This window comes from Sycon ciliatum, chromosome 13 (assembly GCF_964019385.1).
Source record: "Sycon ciliatum chromosome 13, ocSycCili1.1, whole genome shotgun sequence".
Lineage (NCBI taxonomy): Eukaryota > Metazoa > Porifera > Calcarea > Leucosolenida > Sycettidae > Sycon > Sycon ciliatum.
Genome location: NC_088655.1, coordinates 13,335,731 through 13,355,730, shown reverse-complemented (window position 1 = coordinate 13,355,730; position 20,000 = coordinate 13,335,731). Strand labels below are relative to the sequence as shown.

At 47.7% G+C, this 20,000-nt stretch overlaps 3 protein-coding genes across 3 annotated transcripts in view; 1 reads left to right on the top strand and 2 right to left on the bottom strand.

The window, feature by feature from the left end:
- The window catches only part of LOC135829050 (protein XRP2-like), a 14,109-nt gene extending 4,035 nt beyond the window's left edge, over positions 1-10,074 (top strand). The window contains exons 4-9 of the mRNA XM_065341455.1: positions 5,288-5,460; positions 6,656-6,765; positions 7,127-7,273; positions 8,057-8,146; positions 8,780-8,885; positions 9,501-10,074. Coding sequence (XP_065197527.1) covers positions 5,288-5,460; positions 6,656-6,765; positions 7,127-7,273; positions 8,057-8,146; positions 8,780-8,885; positions 9,501-9,670 — 796 coding nt within the window. The 3' untranslated portion in view covers positions 9,671-10,074. The remainder of the gene's footprint in view (positions 1-5,287; positions 5,461-6,655; positions 6,766-7,126; positions 7,274-8,056; positions 8,147-8,779; positions 8,886-9,500) is intronic.
- A 1,183-nt stretch (positions 10,075-11,257) lies between these two features.
- LOC135830129 (uncharacterized) lies at positions 11,258-16,081 on the bottom strand. Its single transcript, XM_065342523.1, has 3 exons — positions 15,174-16,081; positions 14,176-14,316; positions 11,258-12,116 (listed from the first exon to the last, which is right to left on the bottom strand). Exons 1-3 carry the CDS (start codon positions 15,771-15,773, stop codon positions 11,724-11,726), a joined length of 1,134 nt encoding a protein of 377 aa, XP_065198595.1. The 5' UTR covers positions 15,774-16,081; the 3' UTR covers positions 11,258-11,723.
- Positions 16,082-18,793: 2,712 nt separating this feature from the next.
- Positions 18,794-20,000, bottom strand: part of LOC135830128 (ras GTPase-activating protein raskol-like) — a 27,924-nt gene continuing 26,717 nt past the window's right edge. The window contains exon 26 of the mRNA XM_065342522.1: positions 18,794-20,000. This exon is cut by the window's right edge and continues 330 nt beyond it. Coding sequence (XP_065198594.1) covers positions 19,839-20,000 — 162 coding nt within the window. The 3' untranslated portion in view covers positions 18,794-19,838.

Sequence of the window (20,000 nt, the reverse complement as noted above, 5' to 3'; positions counted from 1 at the left end):
GTGCTCAATCCTGTACACCACGTCATCGATCACCTCGACAACTCGATACGGCCCGGTCCATGGCTTGAGGAACTTCTTTGTGTTGCCTGCTTTCACAGCTGGGTTGTGTAAGCGCACCTTGTCATTGATCGCAAACCGTGGCTTGGTCGTCTTTGCATCATAGTAGTCCTTCTGACGTTTCTGTGCTTTAGCGCCAGCTGATCGAGCGTGAGAAAATGCCTGCTGCAAGGAGATCTCGAGACCAATCATATAGTCAGGTACAGATTTGACATGTTCTCTGGAGTCGTTAAACATAATATCCACTGGCAACTTAAGCTCTCTGCCGAACATCAATCTAGCTGGGGTTTCCTTGGTTGAACTATGTACGCTACTACGATACGCCAGTAAACAGCGTTGAATATGCAGGTCCCAGTCATTGTGATTGGCATTGACTCTGGCACTCAGCATGTTCTCAAGTGTACGATTCATCCGTTCAACTAAACCATCACTAGAAGGATGATATGGAGTCGTGCGTGTCTTCTTCATATCTAACAGTTCACAGATGGATTTGAACAAATTTGACTCAAATTGCGCACCTTGATCAGTGTGGATAGACAGTGGCACACCGTAGCGACAAATGAAACCATCAATCAGTGCCGAAGCTATTGTCCTAGCAGTCATATCCGGGATGGCAAACGCTTCTACCCACTTCGTGAAATAATCAGTAATCACAACAATGTAGAGGTTACCTCGATTTGTTCTGGGCAGTGGTCCCATGATGTCCATAGCGACACGTTGCAGTGGAAAGGATGGTTGGTCCACCTTCATCGGAGCGCGAGCGGTTGGTGCTGGGGTACGCCTAGCGGAACAAAGCGCACACGCCTTGCAATGCAGCTCAATGTCAGACGACATAAAAGGCCAATAGAATCTAGCTTTCACCTTCTCTAGAGTACGTTCAGTAGCGAGGTGGCCACCACTACACTCATTGTGCATCCCAGTCATAATTCTCTGCCGCAAACTGACAGGTACAACAAGTTGCAGAAATGAGTTGCTACCATCTACTGAAGTGTACGTACGATACAATAAGCCATCTTGCAGAACCAGCCGTTTCCACTGACTCCACAGACGTATCAAGGTTAATGATGCTCCTTTCATAGCACTATCACTGCGTTTAGGCCTGTCTAACAATGCTTGTTGCCAACCAATCATGCAGTCAATGTCACGGTCTTCCGCTTGAGCTCTGCGAATATCTTCTGCACTAAAAAAATCTGCCCAATTGCTTCCAAGTAAATTGCTATCACCATTCGCATGTTCTGCAGGTTGTGATTCAACGTCAACATTACCCACGTATGCTTGATGTCCAGAATCCTGCGTCAATGCATCACCAGCTGCTGTATCCGGAGAGACTGATGGCACGGCTGTAGGGACAGGAATGGAAGACTGGGAAGGACAGACAACAGTAATATTTGGATCCATTACTGAAGGCTCGGCAGTGGCCGATGCAGGATGCTCCGAATTGTCCGCAGGTTGGCTATGGAACCGTGACAATGCATCTGCGTTGGCATGCTGAGTGCCTCTACGGTGGACAGTTGTGAAATCGAACGCTTCTAGTTTCTCCAACCATCTCGCCAGGATACCTTCCGAATCCTTGAAAGACTTCAACCAGAGAAGGGCTTTGTGATCGGTTCGCAAGGTAAAGTTTGCACCCAGCAAATAATGTTTGAAGTATTGCACAAAGAAGACCACTGCATACATCTCACGCCGAGTTGTGCCGTAGCGACGTTGGCTCTTACTAAGTGAACTACTAGCATACGCAATTACCTGCTCTCTGCCCTGATCGTCAACCTGCGATAGAGTTGCACCAATACCAGTGTCAGAAGCATCCGTGTCCAGGATAAACTTGCGGGATGGATCCGGGTACGTCAGGACAGGAGATGACGTGAGCTTCTGCTTCAGGATATCGAACGCTTGCTGACACTCATCCGTCCACGAAAAGCTTGCCTGTATCTGCATTAGCTTGTGTAGCGGTGCTGCAATTGTCGCGAAGTCCTTGATGAACCGCCTGTAGTAGGAAGCAAAACCTACAAATCGACGAACCTCGGTTGCAGAGCTAAGTGGTTTGAGACTGGTGACCGAACTGCAATTCTTGGGATCAGGGCTCACACCACCTCCCTTGAACACATGCCCAAGATACGTAACCGACTTGCTCAGAATCTGGCACTTACGAGGCTTGACCTTCAAACCTGCTGCCCGGAATTTTTCAAATACTAGGCGCAGTCTAACCAGATGTTCTTGAAATGTTTTCGAGAAAGTTATGGTGTCATCTATGTACGCTGAACATACGCTTGGCACAAGATCACCCAGAACCATGGTCATCAGGCGCTGGAAAGTTGCTGGGGCATTGCACAACCCAAATGGCATGACTTTCCATTCAAACAATCCAAATGGAGTGACAAATGCTGATTTCGCCCTTGCTGCATTAGTTAGCTCTACCTGCCAGTAACCGGATGCAAGATCTAGGGTTGTGAAATACTGTGCGTCACCCATGTTGTCTATCGCATCATCAATCCGCGGAATGGGGAATGCGTCTCTGACAGTTACAGCATTGAGTTTGCGATAATCGACACATAGTCTAATAGCTCCATCAGGCTTCCGAACAACAACGATAGGGGCTGCCCAAGGACTGTTGGAAGGATCGACTAAACCCTCAGCTAAAAGCTGCTCAACATGTTCACGAACCTCATTGGCATGGTGAAGCGGCAATCGTCTAGGGGCTTGGCGAATAGGCTGGCTGCTAGTGGTCTCGATGTCGTGTTTGGCAACACTGGTAGAGCCAAGATCCATTGCTCCCGTTGAAATTATGTCGCTGAACTCCGAGAGAAGAGACCTGACGGCTGCTGCCTCTTCTGTATCGAGATGACTAAGGTCAAACAACTCAACAGGGTCAGAACACATATCAGCAGCATTACAGCTTTCAGCAGTACAATCACGCTCATCCGCGGCTTCTGCGGCTTTCTCAACAAAGCAAGATTCGAACATGCCAACAACTGTACCCTTGTTTATAGTGACAGGCCGTGGTAGCAGGTTCTGCAACCTGACAGGAACAGTACTGTTCTCACTCACGGTCGTGACCACTCTAGCTGCACTGACACAAAATTTATCTACGAACGACTCTGTTGGCTCTACCATTCCGCACGATGGAGACATAAACTCAGTGTCACGTAATCTACCTTGCGTTATCAACTGAGAATAGCCCTGTAGAACAACAGATTCAGCCAATTGCACTGGAATGGGGTCTGTTTCCACTCTCTGACATGAAAGGTGCTTGGGCCCAACTCCCTGTGTTAATGGAAGGGTCTGATTGCTCAAGCGCAGACAGCCTTGTCCCAGATCCATAATACAACCGTGCCTACGGAGGAAGTCTATGCCTAATAGTACGTCAGGCTCAATGTTTGCAACTACCATAGTGTGCTGAAGTTGGAGGCTGCCAAACTCTAGCTGCACATCCACCGCTCCTTCCACAGTCACGCCACTGCCATCAACACTTCGGACTGATGTAGAAATTTTGTTTAATTTTATATGCTTATGTTGTTGATAGAATGCTGAGCTGACAAACGAAATCGAACTTCCAGAATCAACTAACATGTGGACATCAGTTATGCATATTGAACTTACTTTGCCGATAACATACTGGCAACTGTCAACAGCAACGGAATGGCATACTACATCGGAAGGCGCGGCGGGCAGCACTTCCGGGCCATGGTGGTTTGGAGCTGACTCTGGACCCTCTATGCCAACTCCCGGCCGTTTCCCGAAGGGCGCTGACGTTGTCCCCGGGGTGGAGGTGCAGTCGGGCAGCACGCAATCAGATGTTCGGCACTCCCACAATGGTAACAGCGGCGCTGTTGTTGGGGTGGCTGCTGGGGTCGCTGCAAAGATGACAGAGCGGTTTCCAATCGTTCCATCCTTACTAATAAGGCATCCAAACGATCTTCCCTGGCAGCACAGACAGCCGCGGCCACTGGCTGAGACGCACTAGTAGTAGCGTCCGCTTGGAGTATGGCAAGTGCTCGAAGTCCTTGCTGCAGTGCCTGGTCAAGAGTTCGGGGGTCTTGGCGACGTACCTCCATGCGCAACTCTCTGCTGTCCAGACCTTCAATGAATTGGTCACATGCCAGCTGGTCCTGCACGAGGTTTGGCAAGGTAGGGTACGCTCTGCGAGACAATCGACGAATCACCTCGCAGTAATCAGACAACGCCTCCTCACCTCGCTGTCGTCTGGCCTTCAATTCCGCTCTGTGGAGGTCGGTCCTGACGGGTGGAGCAAACCGACCCTCCAGAGCTACCAGTAATTGCTGAACATCCTGGCGTGTCGCGACAGGAAGCGACTGGTAGTAGCACTGCGCATTATCTATCAAGTACAACGGGATGTACTGTGCCTGGTCCTGCGGCGTCCACTGATTAACCAGGCAAACTTGAGTGAAGTGGTCACGCCAAGTAGTCCAGTCCGAGGCTGCTCCACCATCAAAACGTTCCGGAGTTGCCCATGGCCGGATGGGTCGAACGGGAGCTGGCTGGGCGGGCTGAACTGGCTGGGCGGGCTGAACTGGCTGGGCGGGCTGAACTGGCTGGGCTGGCTGCACTGGCTGGGCGGGCTGAACTGGCTGTGCTGGCTGGGCTGGCTGAACTGGCTGGGCTGGCTGAGCTGGCTGAACTGGCTGGGCTGGCTGGGCTGGCTGAGCAGGCTGGGCAGGACGGGGCGGCTGGGCCGGCGGTACTTGCTGGTTAGGCTGTGCTTGGGCCATTCCGAACCAGGAATCACTTCACATTGTCACAACAACAAAAACATAGTATGAAAAAAAAAACCGAAACATCCACCGCTGCCACCAGTTGTAGCGTGGCCCAAGTGGTTGGGCACACAACAACCAACAAGTCTCACCAGAGCAAGGAGAAGTGGTTGAAGAAATGAAGGATGATCTTTCTTCAGAGACAGAGCTTTTTATATGTGCCAAGACTAAGAGAGTTCAGGTTTCACATAACAACGAGCAACGGTTTAGACCAATGAGGAGATAGAGAGATGGCACAGATTCGGCCAATCAGAAGACATGTATTGGAAGAAAGTAAAGAAAAAAAGGAAAGCTTCTGAAAAAGGTAGGTTCGAACTTCATATGCAAAGGATACTAGTCTTATTACTGTACAGGTTTTAACACACCAAGCTACAGTGACACAGGCACTAGACTACAATGCAACAGGTACAAGGTTGAAGAATCTGCATGCTCTACATGTGTTTGTGTGTGTGCACGAGCAGCATATTCCTGCGTGACTGCAAGCGGTTGAACTGTGCCATGGTGTGCAAGCAGTTCCGAGCAAGGGACTGCAAACGCGTTACCACCTTGCTCTGCTGTACATCCAATCCAACCTTGGAAGCATCCAAACACATGGCATTCGGATGCCTGTCCTTGTCATATAAGCAACTGGCCGGTAAGGACGTCTGAATGTGTAGCACAGAAGGAAAGGGACGAAGCTGTGTTGGACCGACCGTGGCTCACTTTCTCTCTCTCTCTCTCTCTGTCTGTCTGTCTCTGTCTCTCTTCTCTCTCTTCTCTCTCTCTCTCTCTCTCTCTCTCTCTCTCTCTCTCTCTCTCTCTCTCTCTCTCTCTCTCTCTCTCTCTCTCTCTCTCTCTCTCTCTCTCTCTCTCTGTCCTTTGTCTATCTCTACTGAGTGAAGAGTTATGCCTTATACAGGCATTGAGCACTCTTTGGGCAGTGGGGCACCCTACCTTCTCATAACAGTGTACTAGTAGTCGAACAGCTAGCTGTGTTGACCTCAGCTACTACTACATGTACTGTACTACTACTGTACTACCTGTCGGGCAGTGACACATGGTCCAATGAGTTCCGTAGCTATGTGCAGTCAACTCCTGATATAGCGAATACCCTTGTGCAGGAGAACTAGTTCTTTATAGGCGAAGTTCGTCGGTAATAGCAATGCACTCGCACTATACAAACAGCACATGTCATGACTGGTATGTGGCTCATGACTTTATGACTTTATGACTGCGCTTGGTTATCATGCGGCCTTACAAGAAATTGTTCGTTATAAACGAAAACAGTTCGTTGCCAAGGGTCAATTTTGTATCGGTTCAAACAGGGATATGTACAATGGTTCGCCATATAACGAAATTCTCTATATAAGTTACGAGTTCATTATAAGCAGAGTCGACTGTAGTTGTTTAGACCATGTTATGTCTGCTCAATGGAGCTCAAAACGACTGGCCTGGCCGGATGTAACGAAGCCTCTTCAAGTTGGCTCAAAGCGTCAGAGGTGGTGTGCGGTCTAACTGGGACGAATGCTGCAAGCGTTGAAGTTTGTATGCACTGTACTAAGACGGAACTGAGGCTGTGACTATGATGCAAACCCTGAAGAATACACTTTCAACACTTTGGGCTAACTGTGACTATGTTTTTATTTTAATGACAATATGTTTGTGTTTCGCACCTGAACAGACTGGCTAGAAGCTCAATATCGTTATTCGCATAATACGCAGGATTTAGTTTGAGGTAAAACAGACAAAATTATTAGAATATTATAAAATTAAAATTGTATGTGTGCGGTGTGCGTTCATGTGCTTGTGTGTGTGTGTGTGCACGTGCGCGTGCATGTGTGATGTTGCAGATCAGCTTGCCTCAGCTGGCATTGTGGTGTTTGATAACTCCTGGTTTGACGTGTTTGATTTCTCACGGGATAATCTGGAGCCTGGCGAGCAATGGAAGTTCCAACCTACGGTAGGTGGCATGCCACTTGACACGCTGCTATGTGACTGTAGAATACCAAGGATAAGCAGATGCCCGTGTATACAGAGAAGATGCCCGTGTATAAGCAGGTGCCCGCACATAGGCCCAGGTTGTGATAATTTGGCAATGGCACAAACACTCAAGCACCTATCAATTAACAAAAGGAGCAAAGTGTCTGTGCTGGTTTGTGTGCACTGTAGATGTGAATCTTAGCATGTTCCTCACCTGTGTGCGCACACGCACATACATGCACGAGTGTATGCATATGTGTACACTGTACAGTCATGTGTATAATTATGTGCATGCTATATGCTATGTACTGTTGCTGTGGTTGTGTGTCCTGTGCTCACAGGTGGTTGGTAAGGAGGACAGTGTGCTCAAACTCCACAAAATAGTCGATGATCACGCTGAATTGGCATCACTGGAGATCACAACTAGTGTGGAGTCCAGCCAAGTTCCTTTCACTGTTGGATATGAAACTGGATGTGATTATGACCAGGTAACTGACCTAGCACTTGTTGCCTTGAGGTGTACGGATTATGTGGCTGCTGCCGCGGGGCTGTCCCGCCTGTAGCTCCATGTGTGTGTGTGTGTGTGTGTGTGTGTGTGTGTGTGTGTGTGTGTGTGTGTGTGTGTGTGTGTGTGTGTGTGTATGTGTGTGTGTGTGTGTGTGTGCTCCATAATTTTAAGTAGTGGAAATGCCGTACAAGCACAGAGTCTCTGGTTTCATTATCGCCGTAGACCTATAAATGTAATTCCATTCCCAGAGAAGCATTGTGGCAGGTCCTTGCAGTGTTGGGTGTGCCACGCCAGATTGTTAGCTTGGTGTCGTCATTCCATGCTGGGATGACGGCCCACGTGCATGTTGGTAACAGCAAGCGCACCCCCTTCCTAAACCCTACCTGCCGTCGTAAGTTTCCTTCGGGAAAGGCCACGACAACTTACTTTTACTCCCCCCCCCCCCCCCTAGAAGGGGACCATCTATGCCCCTGTAACAGTTATACTGAGAGTATAGCGACGACAACAGGCTCAGGCAGGGATGTGTTAGGTCTTCGATTTTATTCAGCCTCTATTTCTCCATGGTGTTTGAGTGACGGCGTTGGTGAAATGCCTCATGCTTGTCCATGGGCTTGCCTGGATTGCCAATGGTTCAATATCAGTGGAAACGTGTTAAAAGTCAGTGTGCTGTGCTGTGTGCTCAATTGACTGTGTGTTTGTTGTTGTGTGCTGTGCTCAATTGACTGTGTGCCTGCTGGTATTGTGTTATGAACACGTTGCACAGAGTTCGTTGGCTGTATTCTGCAATGCTGATCAAGAAGACGTGGCCGCCATGATGCGGCGCTTCACAACCTCTGTTGCCATGGACACCAAGGTAAGACCAAAAACTGAAGAAAATATCATTATTTTTTCATGTATTACTCAATCTCCGGACAGCTACCTGTTTCGACCTTGGCAGGCAAAGTGACTACAGTGTGTCAATGCGTTATACACAGCAGTACCCGTTGTGAAGCTACTGTCATGGACATGGAAATCCGGTCGATCGTCGAGCGGCCCAGGGCGCTGGCCATGCAGCCGTGATTACCCATACGATCAACATGTGCACTCCAACGCAGCGTTCTGTACGCACTGAGGGCGCCGGCCCGCATCAATCGACCAGATTTCCATGTCCACGACGGTACTACAGTGTGTCAGTACATTATAAACAGCAGACTGCCAGTCCCCGGTGCATTTGCCAGACCTCTGTACATTGTGTCCTATTTTTTTAAAAGGCAAGGGTGTCCGGTGACACTAGTTATTCTTCGTCTTGCATAGCAAATCAGTGCTTGTGATACCGCCCCACACAAGACACGTCTATTGATGATGTCATAATTATGTCGAATAATGACGTCATTGCATCACTTCTAGAGAGCACGCTATGTGCTGCCTGGGGACAGGGTACTAGGGTCCACAAATCCGCACTGATCAATTCAAAAAATGGTGTGCTATTTGTTTCCTGTTGCTGAAGGCAATTCAAGCCCTACGATCACGTCGGACCACACTGACACAGGAGGACTGCAAAGAGGTGTTCTCCTATGCTTCTGGTGATAAGCAGACGACTTTGGCAAAGCAAGGTAAACCCTATGTTGTGGTAGCACTCACTAACTTGTCATAATCTTCTCTTCCATTCTATCCTCAGTTTCTTACTTATGCCAATATGTGCCAATAAAGCAGATTATGTTATTTTCGGAAATCTTCTAGTTTTCTGCTGAAATTTATGCTAGCCAATTTCGGCAAGGCCTATTGAGTGCAGCCAGTTCACGGCCTGAAGTGACGCTCTCTGCTCACATGGTGATAAGCCGTCAGTGATTGGCTGGAGGCTCACTACACCACGTGCAAGCACTAAAAGTCCGTCGACTTTTCGGCCCAGTATCAACCAGTCGATAGTTGGCCGAAAACACTGTTGTGTAGACAAGATTTCGCCAGGGTATCAAGTTTCAGGTTTCTATTTATTTACGGGGTTTATGCACTAACTGGACTTGTTATAACAAGGAAGGACCTGTACTCTGTACCGAGGCTAGGCGAGAGTGTCCGATGTGTGCATAGTATTTGAGATCTTGGTGGTGAGTTGTCTAGCCTACTCCAGCAGGCAGCAGTGTTCTGCTTGCAACACGTGCACCGCTGCCTTGTCTTGAGCGGTACGTCTGATGAACCTGTGTTCTTCCCTGACTACATTTTAACTCCTGCAGGGCCTATCGTTGGTGTTCAACTGTCAGGCGAGGACATTACGCAGGAATGGTTTTCTGCACATCTCGCCAAGTCAACAACAAGCACAGACCAACCGGCTGCGTTTTTCTTCAATCACCAGGATGCTGGCACCAAGTTCTTCGATTTTGCCAGCATGATGTCAACGAGATAGTCGAGTGAATGAGTTACCTGTGCCATGCACGGGTCAGGGCAGTACCCGTCTGCACATCTCTACTATGATCTCAGAGCTTATACATGCATGTTTGTTTGTTCAAGCCTTCCTGACCCTGTATCTATTGGACACTGTGCTTACAATCCATATTCTAGTCAAGATATGCCGGACATCTTGTATGTGCAGCCGCTCCATACACTGTTCTATACACTTACCAGTTACTATTGTCTATGCAGGACCATGACTTGTACTGGGGCCAGGACTAACAGCACTTTGATGGGGCCGGCACGGGGCGGGTATAAGACGGTGCTTACAGTAGAGATATGACGTGGCAGCTGTTCTTGTCTTGAGACTTATTAAATTTTGTTTTTCCAACAATAGAATTTAACAAAAAAATCCACAGCTCAACTTCATGTGATGCTGTCCACTGTAAAGGAATACAAACAATGTGTGGATGTGTGCGTGTGTGTTCTTGGTGCAAGCCAATATCCTCTCAGCTGCCCGTACTATTAGCAAGAGTACATGTGCTCTTGGTATTAGTATCATCAGCCTTTTCGCGTTGACAACACCAAGCAAGCTTGGCTAGTTTTCGCTTTAATAGGCCAAATGGAAGGAAGAATGAAGAACGAGCAGGGTCAACAAGGTGCTTATAATATGCATGCAACTGCAGAATAGGCAACACAGCAAATACCCTAACATACACGAACTGTGAACTATTTACTTCGACAAATAGAACCCGAAAACTGCTGAGTGCTGAACATATACTGTAATCACGATAACAGTTACATGTACAGATAGCAGACAATCATGCATGATGCCAATGTCCATGATACACAACTTACAGATACGTCTACCTACAGAGTACAGTACAACAGCCTTACATGCAACTGAGGTTATACAGTCAAACTTGTCAATAACCATGATAACAACCTCAGGTACAGGTAGTACTACTCACATACCCACACCTAGCCACCATTTGACAGCGTACTTTCAACCTCACAAAAGAACGACAATTTCCTTATACAGTCAGACCTCGCATAACCGCACACATCCGTTTTCCACAAAAATATCCGGATGGGCGAGGGAACCGGATAATCGAACGCACATGCTGTATGTATGCACGACATATGCTGTAAATCGGTAACCAACGATTTTCTTCCGGATGGCGAGGGATCCGGCTAAAAGAGGACCGGATAAGCGAGGTCTGACTGTACAGGAGTGAGGGTCGTTATCTGCAACATTGCCTGCGTACTGATAGAGATGTTCTGCTTTACGTCATGGCAACGGGGCACGAAGAATCTATGGGTCATTCTTCGCGTTCCTGTAATGTACGAGATACCTGTTCTGGTCTACGTTCACGCGAAGAAATGACAAGCACGGTGGAATGTGTACTGGAAATTTCCCGGTCCAATTTTGCCAGTATTACTCCCTGTGGCTGTGAACGATGATACCCTGGACATCCACACAGGCATCTTCTTTGCGTGTGCCGCAACGTAGAGAACCCCATCTCCGCATAGAACTCTGTATCCCCAATACATGAAGCAGTACGACACTCTAACCCAGACAACTGTCCTAACAAGACGTGTCTACATTTTACACGGAGCAGAACTTCTCATTAGACTACCGGTATGTCACCTGTATGGTATGCAGGTTTGTGTGAAGACTGTAAAGAATAGAGAAGAATCGGACAGAGTCATGTACAATCTGTAAAAAAAAACTATCTACTATGGGAATAGAAGATCCATGTTGCTGTGTGAGGCCATAAATATGTTTTAGGTAAACACTTAAAATTATTGAAATGCCATAATATAACGTTACGTCAACATACTATTCAAGTATCAAGTTTATTCATGCAAGATGAAGATTTGTCTGTGACGACATCTCAAGAAGTATTTACTGTGGCAGTCAGGGTGACTGCATTTCAAGTCCATTGTCCATTGTCTATTATGTGTGTGTGTACGTGTGTGTGTGTGTGTGCGTGCGCGCGTGTGTGTGAGAGTGAGAGAGAGAGAGAGAAAATGGCGAGCGGGGAGTTACACAGTAGTGGCGACGCCTAACTGGACGACTTCACCAGATCAAAGTGGCTGGCAATCTGAAATAGAGCTATGAGTGTGATTACGTAGATTGAAAACTGTAACACAACAGGCTGATACCAGCTAAGCAACCAGCCAACATAGACAATAGCACGGCGAGCAGGTGCAGGAAGCAACCCGCTAACCAGTGCAGAAGTAACAGCCCTTGCAGCATTGCCATCACCACCACCACCACCACCACCACCACCACCACTAACCATAGACGTTAGAGCAGCTAGTTCAGCTGAGACCGGTGTAGCAACGGTGGGAGGTGGTGCAGCGCGCGACTTGTGTCGACGGTAGGATCGCAGCAGCAACTGGGGAATCAGGTAAGCTAGCCATGCGCAGAACACGTTTAGGCTAATTACCACACCCTGTAGAGAAGACAAACCGCACACAGCATGTATGCACACAAACACACAAACACACACACAAACACACACATGTACGCACACAAACACACCCACACACACTCACACACACAAACACACACACGAACAAAATATGGTAAACTGGGAAACCGTTCCCATTTTCACGATCAGTGTGAAATCGCAAAAGTAAACTGAAGAAATTGGCTCCAATCGCAACCACTTTCAAGTCCAAACTTGTCTGTGCTTGCAAATCACAAACTAAGCCCGGTGCAACCATTTCCCCAGTTCACAGTACACTATGAGAAACATCAGGGCTCTAGCCAGGTCAAAATTGTAGAGGGTGATGGGCAGGCTTCACAGTTACCCGCAACCTTTTTTTTTTTTTTTAATTTTCCAAAAATTATCTTGTCATGCAAGATGCAACGTACAGTGCCAAAGCGCCCGTATCCCAGACTTCACCCCAGACAAGTGTGCCATTATGAACTCTCTGTTAGTGTTAGCGCCTATCCAGTGCGTTTTAGTTGAATTGCCTGAATAAAAAAACACAAAAATCTAAAACGAGTAGGGAGCGGCACTTTTTCACAGAGGGGCGCTGCCCCCCCCCCCCTCCCCTCCTTTGAGTAACTTAGAACCCTGAACATGTCTTTGTCGCACACTCCACAGTATGCCATGAGCAGAGAGTGAAGTACAGTATTGTACAGTGTAGGAGTGCACAGCCATTGTCCATGACCAGGATAGCGGACTCAATGTCACAAAGACATTGAGCTCATAGCGATGCACTCTTCATGCAGGATAGACTAGTACAGGATTCAACCAGGGGTAGGTCTTTTACACCTACATGCACCTGGCTGTCATTCCAATCTGAGCCTAGTCCTCTTCTTCAGTCTTTGTACCAGCTTCAGGTGACTACACCTGGTCACCAGGCATGCAAACGGAGCAAGGCACAAAGCAGGCATGCAAACGGGGCAAGGCACCAACCAGGCATGCAAACGCGGCAAGGCACAAACCAGGCATGCAAACGGGGCAAGGCACAAAGCGCCGTAATTCTCCCACTTGTTTCTACACAGTAGGGCATGTGGCCGATTTATTTTCTGGCAGCAGGCAGATGGAATGCTGTTCCAGCTGAATGTCGACAGGCCCCGTCTCTTGCTCTGTTCATCAACAGGGTTAAACTCCACACCACTCGACAATGATCATGCTAAGGAGTCAGGACATAGAAGCACTGCTCGGCAGCTTGCTTCTAACAGCACCGCAAAGCCGTCAAGACCCTGTTCCAGTTTGCCAGCACCAGAGCAGTAGGAGATCGACTAGGAGCAGCTACAGCCAGTTAGTTGAGTATGTACTAAAGAATACTACAGCCGGGGCAAACATGCAAGGAGTGCAGTACATGAGTAGGAAGAGCCTGATTAGCTGTAAAAAATATCAAGGCTGGTGCATGACCCAGGCAGACTGAGTATTGCACATCTGTGGGATGCCTATGACCTAAAGTGGCACGGGCTAACAATTGCGAACACACACATCCACAGACAACACACACGCACGCACGCACACACACACACACACACACAGAGTGCTACACGCACACACACACACACACACACATACAGTGTTACACGCACACACACACACACGCACACCATATACCATGTATACGCCCGTCGCAAGAGAAGCACGCAAATCTGCAAATGCACTGGATGTGCATCCACAGATCTTCTCTTATAGCAACGATAGCGAACAAGATCTGAATGAGACAGATCAAGACTTGCGCCAGATAACTAACTGTCTAATCCACACAACTGACGAAGCCATGTGAATTGACCACCAATGCACACCTGGTCTACACCACACGGAGTACATCGGCATATAACGGCCAAGACAGTTACCTATGCACACCCTACACTTGCTGGGGTAACCAGTATAGACAGCACGCTGCTTTGATAGAAGCAGACACTAGATGCACTGGTACCTTGAAGTGAAATTGGAGTTACACGCACACAGTGCTACACCCCCCCCCCCCCCCCACACACACACACAGTGCTACACACTGTAATAAGGTACATACCTGTTCCCAGTAGGCCTGGAACTCTGCACTCATTGATGCAAATGAGATTCGACTTGCTACGTTCAGTACAGCACAGAGTATGGTACTGACAGTCAACAGGACTAGCCATGGGCCTGACAGTACCTGTGGCTGCTGTCCAACCTACATACATGCATATATGCACACATGTACACACACACACACACACACACACACACACACACACACACACATGTGCACACACACACACACACACACACACACAACTTGCATGCGATTTGCAGAGAACATTCAGCGAAACAAATAGTCCGGAAGTTCCACAGATCTAGGTTTCAATCCGTCCTGAGAGACATGCACAAGCTACGCTTTCCCCACAGGTGTGCCGTCCACCAGGCTTGCACTTCTCGATGTGTACTTCAAATTACAGTAAAACCTGGTGTAAAGCGACCACCCCGCGGTGCAAGCAAAAGCGGTCGTTAAAGCCAGGTGGTCTTTAGAACCAGGTCCCACAGTGTCCGTGTAGAACTGTCGGTGCATGGAAAAACGGTCGCTAGGAGCAGGTGGTCGCTAAACCCAGAGGTCGCTTACACCAGGTTTTACCGTAGAACATATGCAGAGCAGTCAGCATACAGCAGAGGATGAGCACATCCCATGACTGCTCTATCGTGAAACCTAGAGTTACGTTGATGTTTGAGCCGATTTAAAAATGCTTTGTTGTAGACGCCATTGTGATTAGTTCGACCAGTAACTCTGAGCTAAGCTGATGTGGCCTAACAAGGTTGAACACAGCTAGCTTTGATTGAGTGAAGCCCAGAGAGTTACGAATACAACTTCTCGTCCTCTACCGTGTAAACGTATATTTCAAAGAATCCCCGAACCTGACAGAAGAATGAGCAGTTGACATGCACACATCCCATGCCTGTATGAAAGTACAAACATCTGTAGTGTCCACAGCACACTCCTACCACACAGCGCTGGCAGAGCAAAAATTCAGACAAAAATACAAGAACACATCGTACCGCTTTGTCCTGTTTCGCAGCATTGTTCTCCGAGGATTGAGATTGAGATGCAAGAGAGCTGCTCGTTGACGACTTGTCCTTCTCTGTACCAGCTGCTCCACTTGCCTCTGCTGCGTGTCGAGAAGAGGATTGCTCTGCTTGACCAATTTCTGCACTTGACGACTTGATGGCCATGCTTTCATGTTGTTTCTCCAGTGACTGTGATTCATCATTAGTATCTGGCTTACGCACAATTCTCCTTTTCAAAATTGATCCATCCTCACTTCCATCCGCTGTCGCACCAGTGGCAGCCAAACCCCCTTCGGGTATTCTCCTATCGTTGTCATTTCGCTGGGTCTCTTCAATAAGACCAGCACCAGCAGCAGAGGCTTCATCGACATTGGTGTTCGCTGTTTCGCTACTTCCAGGCCTTGTTACAGAAATGTCGCCAGAATTAGCCTCTTGGGATTCTCTGTTTTCCACTTCTGGACGAGTCACAGTTGCACCAGAAGACTGCACTCCCTGTATCCGTCGTAGACGATCTGCAGCATTCTGATTAATATTTCGCTTCCTTGCTTCTCGGCGTGCCTGGCGAAGGCGCCTGGCATCGGGGCTATCCATTGTCGAGGTCTCCGTGAGAGGAGGATAAGATAGAGAAGCAGCAAGTCAGCGTGCCAGTCTCGACTTCAGTTGACGTCGAATACAAAAATTCAAAAAATCAAAAATATCCCCAAACTTTTCAACGTATGGTACAAGAAAGAACTAGAAAAGAGCACTGCTAGATGCTAACGTTAGCCTAGCCAAGTCGAGTTCGGGCAGCAACGTTATCGACAGCTACAAAGCAACGGCAAGCCAGCTAGACAATCTGAAGTAACTACTATACTATACTACTAGTAGTTGTAGTTCATTTTTTAGTACCAGTTAGTTGTAAGGTCTACTTTCTCTCAGATTTTCAACTCTTTTATTTTGTCATTGTCTTCTCAGCTGAATATAATAATAGTAGACTATAAAATTTTAATTTTTTAAAATAATAATAATAGCAGCACAATTCAAATTTTCAGATGCGAGATAGTTTGACGCCATCATTGTCATAGAAACGTGCAGACCTACGTCATCATCGTGCATCACATATGCACACGCGCACGGCATCAAGTCAGATCTTCAAACTCAGAATCAAAGCTTGGATTTTTTCGTAATCTTTTTGAGCAGGTCAAAGTAATTATCTGATTATTTGGATTATGATTCTCGTAGCTTCAAGTCAATTGAATTAGAGAATACCAATATCTACAAGTGCAATCAGAAAAATGCTCTCTCTAGCTCGTTGTGGTCGTATGGCCATGCCTAAGTATGTGCGTACGAACAAGCTGCTTGCGGGAATTGGTGTGGAACGAACGCCAGACATTCCGAAGACAGACCGCACAATGTATTCTGAACCAGAACTTGGTCCTCGTCAGCCTCATGTTGGCCAAGAGGTCTTAGGCAAGGAGAAGCCAAGGCCTTACATTCCATCCGAACAAGTCGTTGAGATTCATCGGCAAGGCGAAGGTGATGCTACAAAGAGCGTTCGTGTTGCAGTGGCAAGCTATCGTGGAAAACCATTCGTTGAGATTCGTCAGTGGGAAGTCCTGGAAGAAGATGATGAGCTTCTCCCATCCAACAAAGGTATCAATCTGACTATGGAACAGTATAAGGCTCTCTGTGGAGCTATTCCACAAGTAGAAAAGCTTACGAAAGTGATTGAAAGTAAAGTGAAGGACGAAGGCTGGTGAAATTTGAAGTTGAACATTGAAGGTTTGTTTTTGCTGAACTATGTTCTTTTTTTCGAATCCGCTTGAAGGTAGACGAACATGTTCACTGAGTAAGCATCGAGATTGTTTGCCAAGTGAAAACTTTTTTTAGGGGAAAATAAATCATCCTTTTTGGGTGGTGTCTGGCAATGGATCGATTCGTGTAGTGTGTGTGTGGTGTGTGTGGTGTGTGTGTGTGCGTGTGCGTGTGCGTGTGTGTGTGTGTGTGTGTGTGTGTGTGTGTGTGTGTGTGTGTACATGGTGTGTGTGTGTGTGTGTGTGTACATGGTGTGTGTATGGTGTGTAAGTGTGTGTAAGTGCAAGCACAGGTGCACGTACAATGCATTATGTATTCTCTTTGTGTGTTTGGATTCACCCTCACTTCCTTGTATTGGCTGTTGCCTATTGCAAAGGATACCACACAATACAGTGTTGAAAGTGTGTCAGATGATGTGAGGCCAGGGCGTAGTGCACAATGCAGCAGTGCACAACGGCTATGTTGCAGTGCGGATGCAGCTACATGTACAGTGTAGTGCTGGTCAATGAGATGCGATCATGCAAGTGAATGCCACTACGGGCAGCGCTGTGCAGCCCTACACCTCCGAACACTGGTATATGAACTGGAGGAGGGCGCAAGCTTGACTCACTTGATCGGAATTCATTGAGCCGCACTGTTCATGTATCTATGAATCCTCGGGCTGCTGCGTGGAGTGCTCAGTGTTGTCCAGTGATCAGATTGAGCATTGCAGCAGCACTGTTCACTGTGGTGCAGGCACACAGCAACAGTGCAGCCAAGACTTCTTTCCTGTTACTCGCTTATATGCATTGTTCACGTTAGCCTGGCCTGTAGGCTGTAAGCAAGCATGATGAAAGCGATGTGTGCGTGTGTGTGTGTGTGTGAGAGCCTGGCAGTTATGCTGCATGATGAGAACAATGTGCATGTGAGCCTGGCCTGTGTAGAAATTTACTCATGATTGATTCGTGACTCACTGATAATTCTCCATCGCCTTTATAGTGCGCTTGATTGTGCTGATACATGTAGCATAGTACTGTCTCTCTCTCTCTCTCTCTCTCTCTCTCTCTCTCTCTCTCTCTCTCTCTCTCTCTCTCTCTCTCTCTCTCTCTCTCTCTCTCTCTCTCTCTCTCTCTCTCTCTCTCTCTCTCTCCTCTCCTCTCCTCTCTCTCTCCTCTCTCCTCTCTCTCCTCTCTCTCTCTCTCTCTCTCTCTCTCTCTCTCTCTCTCTCTCTCTCTCTCTCTCTCTCTCTCTCTCTCTCTCCTCTCTCCTCTCTCTCTCTCTCTCTCTCTCTCTCTCCTCTCTCTCTCTCTCTCTCTCTCTCTCTCTCTCTCTCTCTCTCTCTCTCTCTCTCTCTCTCTCTCTCTCTCTCTCTCTCTCTCTCTCTCTCTCTCTCTCTCCACACACACACACACACACACACACACTATGTTTGTTCAGTACAACAGAGGATTCGGAGAGACAGACTTATCTAGACTAGGGCATGTGGCGGGGGGGGGGGGGGGGGTCAAAGCTCCCGTGTGTTGCATTCTGTGTAGCAAGACAACTATTTTGGAAATTGAAAGATTGTGTTACTGTGCCCCTGACCCCGGGCCTATTTTGACCTGGCTAGAACCCGACAGACCATACATGCATGAGACAACTGATGTCAGGCACATCCTGCAGTGCTACAACACCTCACTCGTGCACCACGCATGCACAGAGCTTGCAAATGCAGACCCGGACCCCTCAGGCTCAGAGACACTGGCGCAATGAGCACACACGCCTCCACAGAGCTACTTACTCGCATATTCGAGCTGTAGATTTACAGACGGTGCTGGGGCAATGGGCACAGGCTTACACTAGTGTGACAAATTATTTGTGTTTCTTTCATATTTTCTCAAGGGCTGCTGGCAGAATGTCTGTAATCTTAAGTCATAGCATAACATAGGCATAGTGGCAATCGGAGGGCATCATTGTTGCTATGCGTGTTTTGCACATGGGTGCGGAGATGAGATGAGCGATAAACTAGAAGACTTCAATATAGACTGACAGTGGCAATAATTATTACCAAAAAAAAAGAAGACACAGGTACCAGAGCTGAAGAGTCTTCTGCATGAGCAACATTTCTAGAGACACCAAAAACATGGTCAACACGGCGGTCAAGCTGCAAGCTAGTGAGTGGGCTTCAATACTAATATTCCTTTCACATTGATACATAGTAACATTGAAACACACACATAATTTTGAAAAAGCGTAGAAATACCATCATGGAGGTGTCAGCTCCAAACTTTAGCATTGTAAGAAGAATGGAAACCGTGAAGTAATGATAGACCCGTACCGTAGTCAGTGACAGAAGGCACTGCACTGATCCTGTAGCATAGATCAGAATCTCACTATGCGTACAACATAAGTGTAACACTCAAGATGGTTGTGTTGTGGCCGCCGGTATGGCAATCAAGTGACGATGAGCTAGACCTCAGTGTTTGGCTTGGAGGAGAAACCCGCTCCAAATATGGAGGAGAAACCCGCTCCGAATAGCACACAGTGCTTGCAGTTTCCGTGCATCCAGAAAGCACTCAGTGGCACTGATATTCCGCACACGGCTGCATTGAAGCATTTCAGCGGCAAAGGTGCCAACACAGCATGATCGGGTTTACCACAATCACGCGATTAACAGTCGTTTTCCAGTACGATCATGTGGTATCCAGAAAGGCGGGGCAGCCATTTGTGGACAAGTTGCCAGCTCGTTGAGTAGATTCGTCCAGGCTAACCGATTGCCATCCTTCCTTTCTTGGCGGGATGTTGTGTGCTTATCGGCCAACATCGGCACATACTGAACTAGGCATAAGCGCATTGCATTGACTGCAAATGTGCCGGCAAGTGCAGTAGTGTGTGTGTGGTGACTCATGCAGTGCTACTGTCCTTGGCTAGAGACATGTTCAGTGCCAGTAGATCACCCACTGCTTGGAAGTCGGAGAAGTCCTTGAAATGCTTCCCCAGTGAAGAGGCAAAGCGATTGTTAGCGTCGAGTACGGTCTGACAGTCATCGGAAGCACTTCCTGATGC

Bases quoted from the DNA above. Each gene is read 5' to 3' on its own strand.
- LOC135830129 (XM_065342523.1), bottom strand. From the start codon at position 15,773: ATGGATAGCCCCGATGCCAGGCGCCTTCGCCAGGCACGCCGAGAAGCA. The intron at 14,317-15,173 runs GTACGATGTGTT...GCATGTATGTAG, and splicing joins CTGCGAAACAGGACAAAGCG to GTTGGACAGCAGCCACAGGT. The intron at 12,117-14,175 runs GTATGTACCTTA...TCTTCTCTACAG, and splicing joins TCCAGGCCTACTGGGAACAG to GGTGTGGTAATTAGCCTAAA.